This window comes from Entelurus aequoreus, linkage group LG07 (assembly GCF_033978785.1).
Source record: "Entelurus aequoreus isolate RoL-2023_Sb linkage group LG07, RoL_Eaeq_v1.1, whole genome shotgun sequence".
Taxonomy (NCBI): Eukaryota; Metazoa; Chordata; class Actinopteri; order Syngnathiformes; family Syngnathidae; genus Entelurus; species Entelurus aequoreus.
Window position 1 is genome coordinate 38,478,861 of NC_084737.1, and position 24,190 is coordinate 38,503,050.

The 24,190-nt window shown below is 41.7% G+C and overlaps 1 protein-coding gene across 2 annotated transcripts in view; it reads left to right on the forward strand.

Annotated features, from left to right (window-relative positions):
- The window catches only part of marchf9 (membrane-associated ring finger (C3HC4) 9), an 87,618-nt gene that overhangs the window by 32,133 nt on the left and 31,295 nt on the right, over nucleotides 1-24,190 (forward strand). For both annotated transcript variants that reach the window (XM_062053532.1, XM_062053531.1), the window contains exon 2: nucleotides 9,527-9,682. In XM_062053532.1, the coding sequence (XP_061909516.1) occupies nucleotides 9,527-9,682 (156 nt within the window). The remainder of the gene's footprint in view (nucleotides 1-9,526; nucleotides 9,683-24,190) is intronic.

A 24,190-nucleotide genomic window follows, 5' to 3' on the forward strand; every position in this document is an offset into this window, starting at 1 on the left:
TGTATATTTGTGTAATGTGTGTGTTCTAAAAGAGGTTTTACATGCTATTTTGTTGTGTTTAGACATGGTTATATAAGTTAAGCTCTCAGGAATGGTCAATGAACATTTCAAGTACAGTAACTTAAAGCTGCTATTATAAGAAGAAGAAAAGTAAAGTATTTAAATGAATGTTGCTAAATTGTGCATTAAGTTAAAGGTGAATATTCCTGAGAAAGATAAGACAGTGAAATAACGTCTAATTGGGCACTATATTGTATGTTTTGGAGTGATGTGGATATGTAAAAAATATATGGTAAAGGCATACAGTATTGTTATGGTAATTATTACTCCAGTGATACAGTAACTGTTTAATGATAGTTTATTGAGTGTTTTGATGAACATAGAGGTGAAGATAAAGTAAAATACATTGACATGATAATACAAAGTGACAAAATATATGGGAAATGAAGTGAATTGTGGATTTGTCATTTCTGTTAATAAATTCTGATGAGAGCGACCAGTCTGTAAACATCTGAAACGTTCTGTGTGATTTTTCCTCCTGTATAACAGGACATTATTATCTGACTGCTTGTCCTGGCTACCTGGGACCGGCAACAGATATTTGGGGGCTCGTCCGGGATCGGCAACGCCATTGATGGTTTGACGATTGCTGATCCAGTGATATATATGAACCCGAAGACCAGAGTGACTGCACGTTACTGAAGTGAGGTGACGTGTCTGCGGTGCGGCTACAGAGCAGAGGTAGTGTGTCTACAGTGCGGCTACAGAGAAGAGGTGGCGCAACTGCAGGACAACTACAGTGCAGAGGTGGCGTGACTGCAGTGCGACTTCAGTACAGAGGTGACGTGCGACCATAGAGCCAAAGAAACTACAGCAACTGCAGTGCGACTAGAGAGACTGCAGTGCGACTAGAGAGACTGCAGTGCAACTACAGTGACTGCAGTGCAACTACAGTGACTCAGTGCGACTACAGAGGCGAGGTGAAGTGGCTGCAGAGTGACAACAGGAGCAAGGTGTCATCACTGCAGCTAAGGCCATGTCTGAAGGACGCAAAGAACTCTTATGGAGCATCAAAAAGCAACTATACCATCTCTCAGGCACCGAAGCCTATGAGGTTGCGATGTCCATCGGAATTGATCATCCAGGCACAGACGAGCTGAGCTCAACCGATGAAGAAAGCTGCTTCGACCATATCCTTTCGTTTATGCAATCTGATCATCTGTTTAATTCTAATGATGAGGGTATTGGTCGTTTGATGATATTGAATGATGTAATATTGAAGGTTATCAAAAAACGTGATTGTTTTGAATTGCCTGTTTTTGTTTCAAATGATGAGCCATCTTGTTCAAATGCACCACACACACACTCAGGTGATACTACATATCCACACACTAACCCCAGTACACACACCCACACAACCACACCAGATATGAAGCAACTACAAGCCATGTATGAAGAACTAGGCAGGAAGTTACAGGAATGTGTGACTCCCACCACATCTTCTGGCCTGACAACCGCAACTGACCCACACCTGAACAACCATGATGCAAATGACCCCCTAATGACTCAAAGAACCCCAGCACAAGGTGGCAGCCAGCCACGTCACCATAGTGATATCGAACCCACACCACACCAAACCCCAGATAGGTTGGTCTCCCTACAAGATCATGCTTATCTCCAGCGAAAAGAGTTCAGGATACACGGGGGCCAAATAAGTGACACTACATCTGATCTAAGCTACAACAGCTTATGCAAACAAATAGATGAAGGTTTCAGAGAGAAACACACTGAGGGTGAGGTCATTAGAGGGGTGCTCCGTACAATCAAACCTGGCAACTTCAGAGATATGTTGACAAACAAAGACGAACTGACTGTCACATAACTCAAAAGCTTCCTCCAGTCACACCAAGGTGAAAAGGGATGCACAGAGCTCTTTCAGGACTTGATGTGTGCCAAGCAACATGAAAATGAGACACCACAGCAATTCTTGTATAGAATGATTGGCCTCAAACAAAAGATTATGTTCACTACTAAACAAACAAGCTCAGTAGTTAAGTATGATACCTCCACAATACAGTGCATATTCTTGAACACAATATGTCAGGGAATAGGAGAGAAGTATGATGATGTCAGGCGTGAGCTCAAGCCTCTCCTTGCTGACCCAACAGTATCTGATGAAGCTTTGCTGCGACAGGTGATAAAGACCACCACAGAGGAAAGAGAGAGAAAGCGCAGATTTGGTCGCAGCTCTGCCCGTAAAGTAAGTCAGGCCCATAGCACCCAGGCTGAACCTGAGGAGAAAGTTAAGAGTGAGGTAAAAGTCAACACTGTCAATAAAGATGACACAATACAGAGACTTAGCTCCCAGGTGGAAGCATTGACCCAAGCAATGGAGACCCTGAAACAGCTGGTCACACAGGCTCATGCACCAGATCAGCGCTGTGCACCAACCTCTGACTGTGACCCAACCTCTGACTGTGACCCAAAAGCCCAGAACTGAGAGAAAGACACAGAGACCCTATGGCTGCACACAATGTGTCACCCAGTCCAATCCAAATTGCAACCACTGCTTCGCATGCAGAGAAGAAGGCCATCGTGCAGTTGGGTGCTTGAAGAAACAGAAACCGTTGGGAAACGGAGTGCGGTCAAGACAGAGGGACAACCTTTGACCGCTCCTGCACCCATGTCCCAACCCCAAACAGGCCCAAAACAAAAGCCAGCTAAGATCAGTGATGCCAACACAATACAATCTCACAATACATCACAGCCATGCAAGCTAGTAGCCCCACTCTTTGGCCGCAAATCCCTGCTGAAATGTAGTATGGGTGGTTACGCTGTTACTGTCCTGCTGGACACAGGAGCCAATGTGAGCCTAATTGACCGCAAGTGGAAGAACAAGTATCTGCCTAGCCAAGATATTCAAACCTCTCTGTGAGCTACTGGACAATGAGCTGAATGTTTCGGCAGTCACGGGTGATGAAGTGCCTTACGACGGATGGGTTGAAGTGGTGGTAAACCTGCAAGGCAATGATGATCCAGACTTATCCATCCGTGTACCCTTCCTAGTGAGTTGCCTGAAACTAGACAGACCATTAGTTGGTTTTAATGTAATCCAAGAACTCATTAAGAGTAATGAAGGCCGGCCTAAACTCATGTCCATTCTGTCTAACCTCCTTGCGGGTGCCATGGAGATTGATGATGTTAGTGCTGGAGCCATAGTGAGTTTTATTCGGATTCAGAACTCCCCAAAAGAGGAACATGCTGCTGTAAAAGTGGGTTTCAAAGAGGTCACAATTTGTTCAGGTCAGGTAGTTCACGTTAAGTGCAGGGTTCCAGCCAATATTAACCCCTCAGAGTCATTTGTGTTGTTTGAACCCAACCTTGACAGTGTACAGCTGGAGTCATTGAGCATTGGAGCAGGCTTAATGGATATTCACCAGACAGACAGGTGTTTCATTAAAGTGCCAGTGTCAAACCACTCCTAAATGGATGTGACCTTGCCAAGCTTCACAGTCCTAGGCAGCATTGAGCCCATTGACAAAGTCATAGAGACAGACAGTCCCCACAGTGACCATAAGAGTATTCATGTTAACACTGTTGACTCCTCACCCCCCCCCCCCCCCCAATTCTAATCAGGTCCCACCCACTGCAGACCTGTGGCACCCACCAGTGGATGTCAGTCATCTGACAGATGATCAACAAGAGGAAGTGAAACAAATGTTGATGGACGAATCAGGAGCTTTTGCTCGCAATGATGGTGACATTGGGGACATCCCAAGCCTCCACATGACCATCAGTCTGAAAGATGTCATTCCAGTCCAAAAAACCTATTCATCCATTCCCAAACCACTCTATCAAGAGGTCAAACAGTACATCCAAGAGCTGCTTGCAAAAGGCTGGATTGTCAAGTCAAAATCACCCTTTGCAGCACCTGTTGTCTGTGTCAGAAAACGTGATGGATCTCTAAGACTGTGTATTGATTACAGGCAGTTGAACCAGAAAACAGTGCCAGATCGCCACCCACTGCCTCGCATCCAGGATCTCTTGGACACCCTGGGCGGCCACAGCTGGTTCACCATTCTTGACCAAGGCAAAGCCTATCATCAGGGCTACATAGCTGAAGGATCCTGCCACATGACAGCCTTCATATCGCCTTGGGGTCTATATGAGTGGGTGAGAATACCGTTTGGTCTCAGCAATGCCCCTGCTGCTTTCCAACGCAGCATGGAGGAGATGCTTGTCGCCTTGCGTGATGACTGCTGTATTCCTTACCTTGACGACATCCTCTGCTACTCCAAGTCCTTTGCTGATCATGTCGATGCAGTGCGTCATGTCCTGAGAGCCCTGCAACGTCATGGAGTCAAGCTGCGACCCACAAAATGTGAGTTGTTCAAGCCAGAGGTCAGGTATGTGGGGAGGTTAGTGTCAGCTAATGGGGTGAGAATAGACCCAAAAGACATTGAGGCTGTAATGTCACTGAGGGAGAAAAGACCCACTACAGTGGGGGATGTCCGTAAACTGTTAGGTTTTCTGAGTTACTATAGGATGTACATTCAAGATTTCTCCCGCATCGCTAAGCCAATATATGGGCTGCTACAAGTGAAAGGAAATCCTGATGCAACACAGGGGAAGATAAAGAAAGGTAAAGGAGCACAGTTGCCTTCAAAGACCCCCATACAGTGGACTGATTGTCACCAGACCATCCTCGAGCAGCTCATTAACGTCCTGTCACACCCACCTACACTAGCGTACCCTGACTTTGAACTGCCCTTTACGCTACACACTACACACACCGAGTCCCTGCCTGTCAGCAGGGACTCGGTGCAGTCTTGTACCAGCGACAGAGTGGAAAGCTGAAAGTCATTGCATATGGTTCAAGGACATTGACCCCCGCTGAAAAGAACTATAACTTTCACTCTGGAAAGCTGGAGTTCTTAGCCTTAAAGTGGGCGGTATGTCAAAAATTCAGGGATTATCTGTTTTACGCCCCATCCTTCACAGTGTATACAGACAATAATCCACTAACATACGTGATGAGTACTGCAAAGCTGAACGCCACAGGCTACAGATGGGTTGGAGAGCTTGCTGACTTCAGATTCAACCTAAAGTATAGGCCAGGAAAAGTCAATGTGGATGCTGACACACTGTCTCGTCTCCCACTGGACATAAACAGTTATGTTGAGGAGTGTACTGAAGAGCTCGACAGAGATGCAATACGTGCTACTTGGGAAGGAAGTGAGGCTGCAAAAAGGTATGACATCGCCTATGTTGCTTCTCTTAACCTGGCCCAAAGTTCAGAGTCTCAAGTTAAGTCCCCAGTACCGACCATCAGCCAAAGTGAACTAATCAGATCTCAGAGGCAGGATGCAGCCATCAGTGAGATAATCAAGCTGAAACAGACAAAGACAGCACTGACAAATGAGGACAGGAAGAAAGCAGGTGGCCCTGTGAAAAGACTCATGCATGAGTGGGGTAAACTGTATATGGAATGTGGCCTTCTGTACAGGAGTGCAGGGGGACGACAGCAGCTTGTCCTACCTTCTGAATATCGGCCCCTTGTATTGAAGCATCTCCATGATGACATGGCTCATCTAGGATCAGAGAGAGTCATCGGGCTGGCAAGAGATCGTTTCTATTGGCCCTTCATGAAAAAGGACATTGAGGTTTATGTCACAAAACAGTGCCCCTGTATCAAGAAAAAGAAACCTGTGGTCCATGATAGAGCACCAATTGGCAGTATCACGACCAGTGCACCTCTTGAGCTTGTGTCTATCGATTACATGCACTTGGAGCAAAGCAAGGGTGGATACGAATACATCTTAGTAGTCATAGACCACTTCACCAGATTTGCCCAAGCATATCCAACACGAAACAAGTCAGGCAGAACAGCTGCAGAGAAAATATTTAATGACTTCATCCCTCGGTTTGGTTTTTTATCCAAATTGCACCATGATCAAGGCAGAGAGTTCGAGAACTCCCTGTTTAAGACCCTTCAGCAACTGTCTGGGGTGGGACACTCCAGGACAACCCCGTACCATCCACAGGGAAACCCTGCCGAGAGATTCAATCGGACGTTGCTTCAGATGTTGAGAACACTGCAAGAGGAGAAGAAGAGCAACTGGAAGGATCATTTACCACAGGTGGTGCACGCATACAACTGCACTAGACACGAGGCCACAGGTTTCTCACCCCACTACCTCATGTTTGGGCGCCACCCCCGCCTCCCTGTTGATCTGCTCTTTGGTCTGTCCTCTGAAGAGGAGGGTGAAACACCCCAAGGGTACGCCGACAAATGGGCTGTGAGAATGAAAGAGGCCTACCGCATTGCATCTGAGAACAGTCAGCAGTCCAGTGCACGAGGCAAGAGACGATATGACCTTCGTGTGAAGGGGATTGTTCTACAGCCTGGTGACAGGGTTTTAGTTCGCAACATGAGTGAGAGAGGAGGCCCAGGAAAGCTCAGGTCCTACTGGGAACAAACGGTAAACATTGTTAAGGAACAAATAAATGACAGCCCTGTTTATAAAGTGTCTCCAGAGACAGGTGGTGGCAAAGTCCGTACTCTACATAGGAATCTCCTCCACCTTGTAAATGACTTACCTGTGAGTGTGGCTGAACAGTCAAAGAACCAAGCACCGACTAAAGAGAGACAAAGGAATAGGAGTCAGGTTGAAAGGAATGCAGAGAGAGAGACATTCCAAAGCAGTGCTTCATCTGACTCTGATGAAGATGGCCGAAGACCACAGTACTGGCTCAGAGTATCAAGGCCAGCCGAGTCACAAAGGACAAATATAACAACCACTCATGTGCCTCAAAGAAACCATGTTACTTCTCCATCCTTACATGAACAAGCAAGGCTGACCACACAAGCAGGAGAGCACGGACAGCCTCCTAGCTTCACAGTAGAGGAACCTGAACTGATGGAGCGAGAACAATTCAGTGAACACGAATATGAACAGAATGCTGAAAATGAACATTGCCAAGCCAGGTATGACACCAACCAGGACAGTCCTTCTTCCCCTCAGTGTGGTTCAGTCAGGAGACCAGTGCGAGACAGGAGACCACCCAGGACACTGACTTACGAGTCTCTTGGTCAGCCATCTTACCAGTCAATTGGGTCAGTCAACAATATTGGACTTTGTGGGCCACAGACATTGCCAGCATGGGGAATACAGTCAGGCCCAACACCACATTACACACCCTATCCCACACTATACCCAACACTGCCATACACTGTCATGATGCCATACATTGTCCCTTCCTTTGCATGCTAACATACAACTTTTGATTTGAAAAAAAGTATATTCAAAAGAGTATTTTGTTTTGAATGCCGGGAGTCATTTTCTTTGTCGGGGAGCGTGTGACCCACCCATAATGTGTCACATTTTTGTGTTGATTTATTTATTTAATTTTATGGTTTGAATTCGTTTTTGGAGCTGTCATTCCACATTTATTACTATTCGCATTGGTCAGTAGGGGGCAGTAGGGCGTTTCTTCCCAATTGAATGCGATCACCTGCAGACCGGAAGCTTCTCGTCATTCTGATGAGAGCGACCAGTCTGTAAACATTTGAAACGTTCTGTGTGATTTTTCCTCCTGTATAACAGGTTAGTTTTGGTGAATCAACTCACTGAACAATATCCATGTGATCTTTATAAGTTTAAGTACACATTCTGATGGTGGAGCCTAACTCTGAAGTGTTTGTGAGTTGTAGTTTGTATTTGTGAATGAATCCAGTGCACAGCTGCAGTAATCAATACAAAATGGCGACGTGAGTGCGCAATGTTTGTATAGGAACTTCTGATCCTAATTCAGACTCCCAAATTAGAGCTCCCATTTTCTTATTGATTTTATAATGTATATTTATGTAATGTGTGTGTTCTGAAAGAGGTTTTACATGCTATTTTGTTGTGTTTAGACATGGTTATATAAGTTAAGCTCTCAGGAATGGTCAATGAACATTTCAAGTACAGTAACTTAAAGCTGCTATTATAAGAAGAAGAATATGAAGAAAAGTAAAGTATTTAAATGAATGTTGCTAAATTGTGCATTAAGTTAAAGGTGAATATTCCTGAGAAAGATAAGACAGTGAAATAATGTCTAATTGGGCACTATATTGTATGTTTTGGAGTGATGTGGATATGTAAAAAAATATATGGTAAAGGCATACAGTATTGTTATGGTAATTATTACTCCAGTGATACAGTAACTGTTTAATGATAGTTTATTGAGTGTTTTGATGAACATAGAGGTGAAGATAAAGTAAAATACATTGACATGATAATACAAAGTGACAAAATATATGGGAAATGAAGTGAATTGTGGATTTGTAATTTCTGTTAATAAATTCTGATGAGAGCGACCAGTCTGTAAACATCTGAAACGTTCTGTGTGATTTTTCCTCCTGTATAACAGGACATTATTATCTGACTGCTTGTCCTGGCTACCTGGGACCTGCAACAATGTTCCACTGTGTCTCTCTAACAAAGGATTGATCATAATAAGATATGGTTTTTCCCGACATCCTGTATTCCAGGGATGTCAGACATGCGGCCCGCTGGCCGGATCAGGCCCGCGAATAGGATCAGTCAGGCCCGCTAGATGAGTTTGCCAAGTGAAAAATGTAGCTGCATTTTCAAATCAAAGAAACTGCTGTTCTAAATGTGTCCACTGGATGTCGCAATAGCAATTCTGTTAGTGCAGGCAAATAGTAAGTATACCAAGCAAGAGGCGGGGCTGCGACTCCTCCCCCTCGATCCAACGTAAAACAAACAGGAGTAAAACAAACAATTGGTAACTCCACTTACAATGCTGCATGAGACACTGCATATTGATATAGTTCTGTGAAAACTAATGTCTTCTGTGCAAATGTAAAGAAAATGAACAGTGTGATTTACTACAATACTGTCAGTTTTTTAAGTTTTTATTTTTGGTTGAAATTTTTCACACTTTGCACAGCTTTTATTTTTCTAGCGACACAAATGATGCCTCCTAGAAGGCAGGGAGTAACTCAACCCTCTTGAATAGTTTCTACTTCAGTTCTTATGGTTTGTAGATTTAGCACATGATTATTATGTGGAAATTACAAATTAGGTAGTTGATACATAAAATAGTTTTTATTTATGCTTTACTTTGTTTTTTGTTCAATCCTACATGGGCTGTGATCTGAAGTTTAATTACTTTGTAGACACTGAGATTAAGTTTAAATTTATTGTTTTCTTCATGGTGTTTTTGAAACTGCACCAATTTTTCCTCAGAATTTTCAACTAAGGAAGTGTTTTGTCAAGACGATTATTTGTGATATGTACATTTTCAGAATATGTTTTTTCTATTTTGGGCCGAAGTAAAACAAAGAAAACAATCTGAAGTTGTCAGAAAACAATCTGAAATTGTCGCAGTTGTATTTTTAAGTTATTATGCCATGATTTAACCTGTCCGGCTCACATGGGAATAGATTTTCCTCCAAGCGGCCACTGAGCTAAATTGAGTTTGACACACCTGCTGTATTCCCTCTTTTATTCTGCAGGGTGAGCTGCTGAGCCCTTGTCGGTGTGATGGGTCTGTTCGATGCACCCATCAGCCCTGCCTCATCCGTTGGATCAGCGAAAGGGGCTCTTGGAGCTGTGAGCTTTGCTACTTCAAGTACCAGGTTTTGGCCATCAGCACTAAAAACCCCCTGCAGGTATGTCCACCACAATGAATGGAAGTGTAGATTTTGCTTTCATTTAAGAGCACTGACAATAAAAATACAAATTACAGCCATTGTATCCAGAGTACATTAATTTGGGGGGCTCAAAACTATTTAGAAAATTCAGTTAATTGTAAATATAACCTTAATTTCTAATACAGTAGTACCTCAACTTACGAGCTTATTGGTTCTATGATGGAGCTCTTAACTCAAAACACTTGTATCTCAATTCAACTTTGCCCATTGAAATGAGCAGCACATTTCAACCATGTAACATGCATTTTAAAAAGGAAAACAAACTTCAAGTTAAGAAATATTGTATGAAAAACAATACAATATAATGTACTTCAAACAACTACAGGGGAATCTCGGTTCTTGGACAGGGTTTGTAAATAGAAAAGTTTGTATAGTGTAGCAAATGTGTCTATAAGAAACCATGTAAATTTGAATATCAATCATCAATCAATGTTTATTTATATAGCCCTAAATCACAAGTGTCTCAAAGGGCTGCACAAGCCACAACGACATCCTCTGTTCAGATTCCACATCAGGGCAAGTAAAAACTCAACCCAGTGGGATGGCAATGAGAAACCTTGGAGAGGACTCCCCCCCCCTAGGGCGACCGGTGCAATGGACGTCGAGCATAATATTGTGAAAGTCCAGTACATAGTGGGGCCAGCAGGGGACCATTCCGAGTGGAGACAGGACAGCAGCGCAGAGCTGTCCCAACCGATGCACAGGCGAGCGGTCCACCCCGGGTCCCTGCACTTCATCAATGGCCACAGAACCTGTGCTCCCCCCCTCCACGAGGGAGAGGGTGGCAGAGCAGAAAAGAAAAGAAACGGCAGATCAACTGGTCTAAAAGGGGGGTCTATTTAAAGGCTAGAGTATACAAATGAGTTTTAAGAGGGGTCTTAAATGCTTCTACTGAGGTAACATCTCTAACTGTTACCGGGAAGGCATTCCATAGTACAGGAGCCCGAATAGAAAACGCTCCATAGCCCGCAGTCTTTTTTTGGGCTCTGGGAATCCCGGAGTTCTTTGAACGCAGATTTCTTGCCGGGACATATGGTACAATACAATCAGCAAAATAGGATAGAGCTGGACTTTTGATTGATTGATTGATTGAAACTTTTATCAGTAGATTGCACAGTGAAGTACATATTCCGTACAATTGACCACTAAATGGTAACACCCGAATAAGTTTTTCAACTTGTTTAAGTCGGGGTCCACTTAAATTGATTCATGATACAGATATATACTATTTTCATAATACAGTCATCACACAAGATAATCCATCCATCCATCCCATCCATTTTCTACCGCTTATTCCCTTCGGGGTCGCGGGGGGCGCTGGAGCCTATCTCAGCTACAATCGGGCGGAAGGCGGGGTACACCCTGGACATCATCAGAGTATATACATTGAATTATTTACATTATTTACAATCCGGGGTGTGGGATATGGGGGGGGGGGGGGGGGGGATAAGTTTGGTTGGTATCAACACTTCAGTCATCAACAATTGCATCATCAGAGAAATTGACATTGGAACAGTGTAGGTCTGACTTGGTAGGATATGTACAGCAAGTATTGGACACAGAGAGAGAGATCAGAAATTATAAGAAAAAGTGTCTACATTTGATTGTTTACATTTGATTATTTACAATCCGAAGTGGTATGATGAGGAAGGGAGGGTGTTAGTTTACCTCAACTTACGAGCTTATTGGTTGCCTTGAGGTGTTCTTTTAGTGCGGTTTTGAAGGACGATAGAGATGCCCTTTCTTTTACACCTGTTGGGAGTGCATTCCACATTGATGTGGCATAGAAAGAGAATGAGTTAAGACCTTTGTTAAATCGGAATCTGGGTTTAACGTGGTTAGTGGAGCTCCCCCTGGTGTTGTGGTTATGGCGGTCATTCAAGGAAGTAGTTTGACATGTACTTCGGTATCAGGGAGGTGTAGCGGATTTTATAGACAAGGCTCAGTGCAAGTTGTTTTACTCTGTCCTCCAACCTGAGCCAGCCCACTTTGGAGAAGTGGGTAGGACTGATGTGTGATCTGGGGTGGAGGTCTAGAAGTAAAACTGACTAGCTTGTTCTGGGATGTTTGGAGTCTAGATTTGAGGGTTTTGGAGGTGCTAGGGTACCAGGAGGTGCATGCGTAATCGAAAAAGGGTTGAACGAGAGTTCCCGCCAGAATCTTCACGGTGCTTTTGTTGACCAGAGAGGAGATTCTATAGAGAAATCTTGTTCGTTGGTTGACCTTTTTGATTATCTTGGTTGCCATTTTATCACAGGAAAGATTAGCCTCTAGAATGGAACCTAGGTAGGTGACCTCATCCTTCCTGGTGATAACAATGTCACCCACTTTTATAGTGAAGTCACTGACTTTCTTAAGGTTGATGTGGGACCCAAATAGGATGGATCCCGTTTTACCCAAGTGTATGGGTAGCTTGTTGTCAGCGAGCCAGGTGCAAATTCTACAGAGTTCAGCACTGAGGATTTTCTCCACCTGTGACTTGTCCTTGCCGGATACCAACAGGGCCGAGTCATCCGCAAACAAAAACAATTCACAGTCGCATGCTGATGACATGTCGTTTATGTATATTAGGAACAGTAAAGGCCCTAATATACTGCCTTGGGGGACTCCACAGCTTACTGAGATGGGGGGGGGGGGGGGGACACGGTGCCGTTCAACTCAACCACCTGTTTCCTCCCCTCCAAGTAAGATTGCATCCAGCTCGATGAGGTTTTATCAAATCCGATTGCTATGAGCTTATCCAACAGTATATCGTGGTTAACGGTGTCAAAGGCCTTCTGAAGGTCCAGCATGACCATTCCGCAGTATTTGCCCGCATCCACCTCATGTTTGATGTGGTCGGTCAGATAGAGAAGGCATGTGTCAGTGGAGTGGTTAGTTCTGAAGCCGGATTGGAATTTGTACATGAGTTTATTAGTGGCAATGTAACTATCGACCTGTTCATAAACTATTTTCTCCATTACTTTCGAAATGGAACTGAGAATAGAAACAGGTCGGTAGTTGCCAGGTTCTAATTTGCTTCCTTTTTTAAAGAGAGGAGTTACTCTTGCTATTTTGAAATCTTTTGGCACTTGGCCTTGAGTAATTAAGAGGTTTATTATGTGCGTGATGATCGGGGCAATGGTGGTGGCATTGCTCAGGAGTCCCTGAGGAAACTGGAGGGGATATTGTCAAGGCCGGTGGCCTTGTTTGGGTGGAGCGCTCTCAATTTTTTAATCACCTCGTCAACTGAGACCATTTCTAATTTGAAATCGTTGTTGGATACTCCTAGCTTTCTGTAGAAGGCTTTAATGTGTTCTACACCAAAGCGACAAGAGTGGTGGGACAGCTTGTTGACTAGAGTTGTGGCTATACTGGTGAAAAAGGTGTTAAGTCTCCTTACTACCGCCATTTTGTCTGTAATGAGGGAGTCACCCTCCTTGATGTTGATGTTGGTGAGTCTGGTTTCAAGTTTCTGGCTGCAACCAGGAAGCTGGTTGTTGAGGATTTTCCAGAGCTCACGTGGCTTATTTGTGTTTTCCTCTATTTTGTCGGTAATGTAATTTTTTTTAAGGATTTATACAGGTTAGTTGTCTTATTTCTTAATTTATTGCATTGCTTTTTGAGTGTTGAAAGGAGTGATTTGAGGTTATTATTGGGTTGTTTATCTACTTCGGTTTTGCACTTTTGGTATTCGGAGTATTTTCTGTCTCTGTCTTTTATGGCAGCTAACAGGTCTGGATTCATCCATGGTTCAGAGCGGGCTTTGATCCTGACTGTTCTAACGGGAGCCATATAATTTAGTATAGCTATGAACGGTGTTTTGAAGCGATCCCAGGCATCTTCAACCAGGTTGCTCGTGAGCACAGGGGACCAGTCCCATTAACCTAATTTAAGGTTGAAATTATCACTGGAGTATGTTTTAACGGATCTGGATTGAGCTGTTATGTGGCCATTGGCTTTGGGTTTAGTTATTTTGCGGGTGCAGAAGGTTAGATAGTGGTCGCTAAGACCACAGATCATGACCCCACTATTTTTTATGTTATGCCGATCTGATGAGAGAATGAGATCTATGGTTGATTGGGTGGAATCACACACCCTTGTGGGTAGTGTTATTAGTTGGGAGAGGCCGTGCAGATTACAAAGCTTGCTGTAAGATTTGAAGACAGGCGCATCTCTGCGTTGAATATCTGTGTTCAGATCTCCAGTTGTAATTTTCTCCACGTTGTCTACACCAGCCAAGCACTCCTCGAGAGCACCATAGAAATCACTCTGATTAGGGGGTCTGTAAACAGTCCCTATCAGTACCGGCTTAGCGTTTGTGAATTTGATTTCTGCCCACACAGATTGAAGGTTATTGTGGTTAAGATCGGTGCGAGTTATGTATTTAATATCCTGGTGAATATACATACAAACACCACCACCATGTTTATTCCTGTCCTTTCTGATAACCGAGAAGTTTTCTATCTCTATCTCTGTATCAGAAACACTTTGATCTAATTTAGTTTCAGAGAAACACAAGATTTTTACCTTATTGTTGTGGAACATTTCTCTGATTTGGTTGAGTTTAGTTCCAGAGGGGCTGTTCACATTAAGGTGGATGATGTGTAGCCCACTGGAACCAAAAATAACATCAGAGTCCGCTGGGGAGAGGTATTGTCCAGAAGATGGAGTTGTATTGCAGTCCAATTCACTGTTTGTGTGGAGAGACTTGGGGGAGGGGGAGAGAGGCACATTGTTCAACGGCCAGGTGATGGGGGAGGGGCGTAGTTGAAGAAGTTTTGCGGGTTTTGGTGATGTTGTTGTTGTTGTCGTTGTTGAGAACAACGACCAGGTTTGTACAAAGAATCCCCTGTATCCCGTGTAGACCTTGGGGGGTCCAGGTGACAAGGTGAAGACCCCCAGGGCCTCGGGAGAGGCCAGGAGGACCTCCGCACTGTTGATGTCGACAGTCACCTCGTTGACCGCCGCCGCGTTGTTCGCCGCCGTGCTGTTCACCGCCGTGTTGTTCACCGCCGTGTTGTTCACCGCCGTGTTGTTCACCGCCGTGTTGTTCGCCGCCGGGCCGCTGTCTTCATCGATGTCTGGGTCGTCCGCCGCCGAGCCGCCGACCGTGTCGATGAACGGGGTGAAGTCCTCTGTCGAGCCGCCGATCGCTTGAGCACAGGTGAGCTGGGGTTGTGATGAGCAGATAGGAGGTCCCGAAGCTAAGTTAGCTCCAATGGCGTCGTTAGCAGTAGCATTGCTAGGCTTTGCCAGCGGGGACAACATTAACCGGGTAGTTACAGGTCCAGGGTTAAGTTCAGTGACTCCTGAGAGTAGAAGTAATAGTAGTATTGTTGATCTTCGATCTATCCTTCCAGTCAGGGGCATGTTTCTTCTGTTTCGATCTGCAGTTAAGCACGATGCTATCACGTTAGCTCCGAAGCTAAAGTGCTTCGCCGATGTATTGTCAATGAGATAAAGGTCACTGTGATTGTCCATTTCGCGTTCACAACTCTCATTTTCAAGAGGGTAAAGTATCCGAGGTGGTTTAAAACTGTGTAGTATTTTATACGTAAGTAGTAAAACCTTAAAGTCACATCTTAAGTGCACAGGAAGCCAGTGCAGGTGAGCCAGTATAGGCGTAATATGATCAAACTTTCTTGTCCTTGTCAAAAGTCTAGCAGCTGCATTTTGTACCAACTGTAATCTTTTAATGCTAGACATAGGGAGACCCGAAGATAATACGTCACAGTAATCGTGACGAGACGTAACGAACGCATGAATAATGATCTCAGCATCGCTGGTGGACAAAATGGTACGCATTTTAGCGATATTACGGAGATGAAAGAAGGTCGTTTTAGTAACACTCTTAATGTGTGACTCAAACGAGAGAGTTGGGTCGAAGATAATACCCAGATTCTTTACCGAGTCGCCTTGTGTAATTGTTTGGTTGTCAAATGTTAAGGTGGTATTAATAAATATATGTCGGTGTCTAGCAGGACCGATAATCAGCATTTCCGTTTTCTTAGCGTTGAGTTGCAAAAAGTTAGCGGACATCCATTGTTTAATTTCATTAAGACACGCCTCCAGCTAACTACAATCCGGCGTGTTGGTCAGCTTTAGGGGCATGTAGAGTTGGGTGTCATCAGCATAACAGTGAAAGCTAACACTGTATTTGCGTAGGATGTCACCTAGTGGCAGCATGTAGATGCTGAAGAGTGCAGGGCCAACAACCGAACCCTGGGGAACTCCACACGTTACCTTAACATAGTCCGATGTCACATTGTTATGGGAGACGCACTGCATCCTGTCAGTAAGATAAGAGTTAAACCAAGACAAGGCTAAGTCTGACATACCAACACGTGTTTTGATACGCTCTAATAAAATATTATGATCGACGGTATCGAAAGCAGCGCTAAGATCAAGAAGCAGCGATATAGATGACGCATCAGAATCCATCGTTAGCAATAGATCATTAGTCATTTTTGCGAGGGCTGTCTGAATAATGGGTTCCGGCATAAAAAGCCCTATTTTAGTTAAGGTTTGTACACTTTTGAACACAATATAAAGTGCTATACAGTGCTGTATATCAAACAAACATAACAAGGAGGTGATGAATTAACTGTCTCTTTATTAACAAGCCATAACAACGACGACGACAAGCTGCTGTCCTGTATGCACACACAGAAGTCTCTTTTGTGCTCCTACAAATCATCAGAAATCACAAAAATCGTTTTATTTTTTTATTTGAAATGTTTATTTTTTATTATAAACATTTTAAAAAGTAAAATCCACTTGCAGTACATAAAGGTGACTCTAATTCTGATTAACATTTGTGAAGTCCTCTCGTGAGCTGCTCCTCAGGGAGCAGACAGAGAGAAGGGATCCGAGGGGCCCGTGTATCTGTGTGTGTGTGTGTGTGTGTGTGTGTGTGTGTGTGTGTGTGTGTGTGTGTGTGTGTGTGTGTGTGTGTGTGTGTGTGTGTGTGTGTGTGTGTGTGTGTGTGTGTGTGTGTGTGTGAGTGTGTGTGTGTGTGTGTGTGTGTTTTATTGTATTTCCACCCTTCTTGAGACATCAACAAGGAAAAGTACCGTCCATATGAGGACCGGTGAAGAAGTTAGGACCGAAATCATGGTCCCAATACGGAAAACCATTGCATCTAATAGAGAATGTCTCATTTCCACCCAAAAAGGAGGGATTTTTCAAATTGACTGTGTCAATTTTAAAAGTGCTCCCCCTCTGGTCAACATGTAAAATAACAAGTGTGTGTAAGGAATTGAAATGCGCCCCCTTTGGCCAAAATGTATTTAAAATAAATAAATAAATATGTATATAGACACATAATGTAATAACTTGAAGTAAATAAGGAAGATTAAAAAACAATTACAAACAAAAAATGAAATTAAAAAAATAACTAAAAGCCTACCTTTTTTATATTTGCATAGTATGTATATATTATTAATGTTGTAAATACAAATCTTTATATATCTAGAAAGGGTGGTCCTAAAGAGGTAGGCATTTTTCGGGGGTCTCAAGAAGGTAACAAATACAAAAATGTGTGTGTGAGTGCGTGAATGTGTGTGTGTGTGTGTGTGTGTGTGTGTGTGTGTGTGTGTGTGTGTGTGTGTGTGTGTGTGTGTGTGTGTGTGTGTGTGTGTGTGTGTGTTCTGGCAATGTTTACTTAATGGGGACATCGCACTGTTTACACAGTCACCTTTAGGGGACCTCTGACGGTATGGGGACAAAAAAACAGGTCTCCTAAAGGGAAACCTTTTTAAATGATAGTCAGATCCATTCTGAAGATGCCTAAGTGATTTTTAAGCTTTGGCCCATAAAACATGTTTACTGGTTAGTTTGAGTGTGAGAAATTTGCACAGCAGCCCCCTCATCGGGCTGTAGTTGGTACTGCACTCGATACCACAACAAGGAAATTTGGGTTACTTTGTTTATGTGTTTCAAATATTGGTAAAGGAGAAAATTAATTTTCTTGAAAAGTGAAAAATGGTGTTATCCTGGCATTAATAGTACTGTGATTCTGTTTGGTATCCATCCTTAGTTAAAACTAATATATTTTTCCAAAAACTAAATCTGGTTTAGTGTTCCTTAGGATGACATTTTCATACAGCATGATTATAAAACATTATTACCTTAAAGTATGATTCACATTCAGAATGTTCCATCCTTCTATATATGGTAGTTGGAGTTGCAGACAACTTCATTACTGCTAAATAGCACATTTCAGTAATGTTGCAGAAGATGCAGGATTTGCTTTAACATTTAAGTGGTGAAACTTCCTATAAGAGGGACAGCTGTAGTGCTGTATTCTGAGGATCATGTCATATTTAATTTGAACTTTTTTTTTTTTTTTGATGGTCCTCAGTAGTCACGTACAAATTTGTGTGAATTATGCAAAATTATTTACATTTGGTCCCCATGAACCATATTAACTCTTTTTCCCCAGGGTCCCCAGTAAGAATGATCAGCACATTACTTCATCAATCCAGAGATTTAAAAATGTGTATGAGCTAACTGGGCAGTGGCCATTTTACCTCATTTTTTTATGCCTCCACAACCTGTAGAAAGGGTGGTCCCCAAAAGTGATGATCAAAAACTTGGTCCCCATTCCAAATGATAACCAGTATATGTGTGTGTGTGTGTGTGTGTGTGTGTGTGTGTGTGTGTGTGTGTGTGTGTGTGTGTGTGTGTGTGTGTGTGTGTGTGTGTGTGTGTGTGTGTGTGTGTGTGTGTGTGTGTGTGTGTGTGTGTGTGTGCGCTCTTGAAAGAGGCGCCACGGAAGGAGAGGTAGTCTTTTACTCTGCTGTGAGTCTGCTTTGGTATATTTTTCCAGAAAAGTCAGTTCTCATCACAATTAAAACTTGCTGTGGTAGGAAGCTGGCTTACTCAAGTGTTCAATACGGGCAAGCACAAAATAGCTGCCAGCGAGACACAAAATGAATGAATGAGGCTTTCGTAGACAGAGACATGGTTTGCACACGAAAGCATACAAGGTTCAATCTAAAAGTTTGTAAACCGAAAAGTTGGCAAATAGAGGAATTTGTAAATCGAGGTTCCACTGTACAGTAGTTTTATGAGGTAAAATAATGAAAATGTACAGCATTTATCTTGGAGAATGGACTTTTGTGGTATCTCCCTCGAGCTACTTCTCTGTCAAACACACCATCAGCAGCTTCTACAAATGTTCATGGATTAGTATCTGCCATTTAGATATCATTTAAACATCCTTGGCTGGTGTTACCAATGTATTCTGCTACAGTGTGGTGCAGACTAGCAGTGATAGGCTCTAACTGCTTCACCAAGTCGACTACACATTCTGTAATGTTTATGATGATTTATTTCTTTAATTCAGTAAATATCATTCACTTCATCTTCCCAGCACTGTGAGTCACACTTTGTTTTCCCATAGTTGGAAAAACAAAGTTATGTCAATCTCTGGCTATAAACTAATGCTAGCTAATGCTAATCTCCCCTTTTACTATTCTGAAAACCCCAATAAAGCGAGAAGACTAGAATTGAAGATTAACAATTTATTCTACAAGTAAAGTAAGTAAAAACATTATCAATACCAGCTCTAGTGAGAAGACCGAGTTCTGCAAAGTTAGGCACGTTCTCCGAAGATCAATCAATCAATCAAACCAAGTTTATTTGTATAGCCTTTAATCACAAGTGTCTCAAAGGGCTGCAAGATGGTCTCGCGCCCCACTAGTTTTTGTCCATTTTGCTATACCTCGCAAGTGGAGTGAATCTGCTTTCTCTCCATCCCGTACCTTGCACCTCCTATCACCATCTAATCTAAAAATAAGCTATTTGTGTGATTTATAGCAGGTGCTAACACACCAAATGGGTGGACTAATTGTGTTTGTTCCTTTTAGCAAAATGGAGTGACCAGAGTATGACTCTAATGCAGTCTATTCTGCTAAGATGGAAAATATTCCTCTAACACAAGCAAGGAAGACCATATGTTGTGGACGGATCTTATGGGATTCACTGCGATATTTTCTACAACAACTAATGGCGTTGATGCTCGTAACTCAAATGTTTGCTTGCAGCATAAAGCTTGGAAATTAGCCAAGAGACGGTTCTTATCTCAAAACAGTCTTGAGTCAGGGCACTAAGTTGAGGTACCACTCTGCTTGAATGAAAATCCTTTGCAATTGTTGACTGCTAAGTTCTGATTTTTCTTCCTGGAGATGCTTTGCTAGGCCTTCACCGCAGCCACCTTCAACTGCTGCTTTTTTGGGGTCTTTTCTGTCCACACTCGCCAGTATTTAAAAAAAACAATCTCAATTGGCTTTAAGTGTGGCTACTGAGCTGGCCATTGAAGTACAGTATATTCAATTTATTGGCCTTTAAAAAATAGTTGCTTAAAGTTCCCACAGTAACTCACAGTAAGATAACTAAAGTGGACCGCATTGATTAAATCCACAATCAAGAAATGCCTTAATGAATACAAAAACAAATGGTTTAAACCAGGGGTGTCAAACTCATTTTAGATCGGGAGCCACATGGAGAAAAATCTACTCCCAAGTGGGCCGGACTGGAAAAATCATGGCACGATAACTTAAAAATAATGACAACTTCATATCTTTGTTTAAAAATAGAACAAGCACATTCTGAAAATGTACAAGTCATGATGTTGTTGGGGTTTTTTTTTTTACACTTACATGTTGCGGTTAATAGTATTGTATCTTTATTTGTCGTTATTTATATTTTCTGAATAAATTATGTGATAATGTTCATCAGTCAACTCATTGGTGTTCATTTTCAATCTATCAAGATAAATTACAGTATGTTATTTATGTAGTTTGATCATTTTCCTCAACTGATGTATTAACATCACATGTTTTATTTTGTACATATGTAGCATCATCTGCAAGTAATTGCTATTGCGACATCCAGTGGACACATTTAGAACAGACGTTTCTTTCATTCACAAATTTCAGGTTAATTTTTATACTTAGCAAACTCATCCCGCGGGCTGGATAAAACCTGTTCACGCCTGATCCGGCCCTCGGGCCGTACGTTGGACACCCCTGGTTTAAACAAATCAGGGTTATCAGTGTATCTGGATGATGAGCAGAAAAATGTACTCTATGTAGAGTGCAACGTAACAGCTTATGATCAAAAGCATACCACACTATGGTGTGGCAGTGTTGTTATGTGCATATATAAATATTCATGGCACATACTCACTGGTATATTGATGACTGCTGACAGAAGCAGTAACAATATAAACTGTGAAGAGTATAGGACAGGGGTGTCCAAAGTGCAGCCCGGGGGCCATTTGCGGCCCGCAGCTAATTGTTTACCGGCCCGCCACACGTTCTGGAAATACTATTGTAAAAATAAAAAAGAACATTAAAAAAAGTGAAATGAGGTGAAATCTAACGAGAAAAAGTTGCAATGTTGACACAAAAGCTGCCATGCAGGCTGTTTTTTTTTCTTTTGTCTTTCTTTATTTTTCTTTTTTTGCCATTGCTCAAAAAAAAAAATAATGGCAAAAAATTCATGTTATAATGAATTATTTTCAGGGCTCCAATGACTTCAAATATTTCACTTTAAAATGTTTTATGTGGTAAATATTGCATATATTGTGTAGTAGCCATATAAAAGCATCAAAGTTTTCTTTGACAAAAGCGCATAAAACAAACAAAATAATTGTTCCAGCATAAAATCGTCAGATATATCTGAAGTTGATCTCGTAACTTAAGTGTTGAAAGTAAAACAAAAACCTAATAAAAATGTATCACTTTATGAGTGGGGCACCTTTTGGATCCCAAATATATTTAGTGATGTTTTATTTATCTTTTCACTGTGATTACTCAAAAATATCAAAGAATTAAAATCAATGGTGTCCTGCATTATTGATCTTTTAGGGCCCTAATTACTAAATACTGCATATTTCAGTTTTACTATAAAAAAAAACTAAGTTGTTTTTGACAGAAAAGCCATAAAACATTTTTTTTAATTTGTATTACTTTATATCAACTTGAAGTTGATATAGAGATTTACTGTAAGCGTTAAATAATGGAAAAAAATAATAATAATCTGACTTAATTTTATGGTCCCCGGGACCCCTAAAGGTAAAATAAATAAAAAATCCATATATTTTGTTATGGTTTGAAAATGAAAAATATCAAAATGGCCCCCACATGCTTTAATTTTTCTGTGTGCGGCCCTCAGTGGAAAAAGTTTGGACACCCCTGGTATAGGATAATAGGACTATATACAGTACATGTGGTCCTCATTTTATGGCGTTCCATGTTACAAAGTTTCGTGGTTACAAACACACTCCCGTGAATCATTAATACTGTACAAAAAGAAAAAGAACTACCGGACTACGCATGCGGAGTAAGTTGAAGTCACATCGCTACACTGAGCAAGTACAACGTCACTTTTCTTCTTTTTGGTTACTTTTTAACTTTAACCTACATTATATCCCCCAGAGTGCAAAAGAAAAGGAGAGTGAAAAGCGAAGTGAAATTAGAAAATGCAACATTAACTGCTTGTCTGGTTCAAGCAGCTCAAATGCCGCAACCATCATGAAGGATAAAGATGGTATCTGTGAACATGTGCAGGGATCTTCAACAATGAAACAAAGCAGTGTAGTGGTCTCAATATTGAGACTTCCTACTCCCAATAAGTATGTGTCTCTCTCTCTTTTCAACACTCCTTCCAGTGTGCAAGACAGAAACAAAATTTGAACTTCAGAAGCACAACCGGCTTGTGTGCAAGGGGAGTGAGTGGCTTGAAGGAATAGATAGATAGATAGATAGATAGATAGATAGATAGATAGATAGATAGATAGATAGATAGATAGATAGATAGATAGATAGATAGAAAAATAGTACTTTATTGATTCCTTCAGGAGAGTTCCCTCAGGAAAATTTAAATTCCAGCAGCAGTGTACAGAATTGAGATCGAATTTAAAAAAGTAAATAATGGGGGTATAAATGGAAACAAAATAGAAAAATATTACAGTAGAATAAAAACAAAAAGCATCTAATTAGATTCATAATATCCAAAGTAATATGAATGTGAAACAAATTGTAAAAAAAATGTTTCCTACAAAATAACACAATTAACAATGATTTTTCAAGATTGCATTATGATTAGGTTTATTGATTATCTTGTTTGTCCTGCCTGGGAATCAAACCATGTAGGCTGGAACAAAAGACTGAGGTGACAATGATTGACAGCACGCAGTCAAGAAGGCAGGCCCAGAAAGTCGATCGATGAGCTGGTGGGCGGTCTGAAAGGACAAGTCCAGCCTAAGAGGCCGTTTTCCGCCTGGCGCTAGTGTTTGATTTGGTAGCATAAAATAACAATGTAGCATTATTTTTGGACGATAGAGAGTGCAAGGGACAAAAAACAGTGCAAGGGACATGTGCCCCCTGCATCGCATAAATGATACAAACAGATTGTGTTTCACATTGCAGCTGCATAATGACCCTAATCATAAAAAGAGAACAGCTCAGGACTTTTCAAAGATGAACAAATTAAGTATTTTTCAGCAGCCAAGTAAGTCAGTGGTTTGGGGGAAGAAATTCAGAATTTGATGGTATTCACGAGCTTGTGACCTCATGTCTGGAGGTAACCGTATTCCAAGCCAAGCTAATAACAAAAATAGACAAGAAACATGGCTGAAGATCTCAGCAGTAAAATGACATTATAGTTTACAAGCTGATAGCAAATCTAATATTTTTTGGCAGGCTTGCTTGAATACATGTATGTGTGTCATGTTGTCTTTACATCAATTTAACAGTTTTACCAATCAGGTTGTATTAAAGACAATAACCAAAAAGTATATTTAACGAGCCATTGTTGTGTGACTTCTGATTGCTGCCTCGTGGGGATGTTGGGGTGCATTCATTTGGCTCCACTTCATAAGTATACGGCAGCAGCGGAGATCAATAGATTTCCTCCGATTGTTTTTCCTGGTACGCGTCACATGTTTGCACGGCTGCTTGTTGCTAGGCAGACATTGTAAAGCATAGTCAATTGTGCCTAATAGGCTATTATGTAAAATGAGGACTAAAAATATGAAGATAAGATCTGTCTGTATAATGCATATGTTCCTTTTTGACTGTACTTGAATGTGTAATAGACTGTATTTATATTATTCACATGTGAAAAATGCTGTATAATAGACTGTATTTATATTATTCACATGTGAATAATGCTGTATAATAGACTGTATTTATATTATTCACATGTAAAAAAAATACCTACGTGTTTATTGTTTATTGTGAGCGAACTGTGGTGCTGAATTTTCCCCAGGGATCAATAAAGTACTTTCTATTCTATTCTATTCTATCTTTCTATCTATGTATCTATCTATCTATTTATCTATCTATCTATCTAGTTACCTCTCTGTTTATTTTATCAATCTATATTTTTAATCCAAAAGAGACTAAGAAGAATCCGCCCATGTGCATTATATTAACCTTTAGTATAACCTTCAGTGCATGAAAAAAAACATGT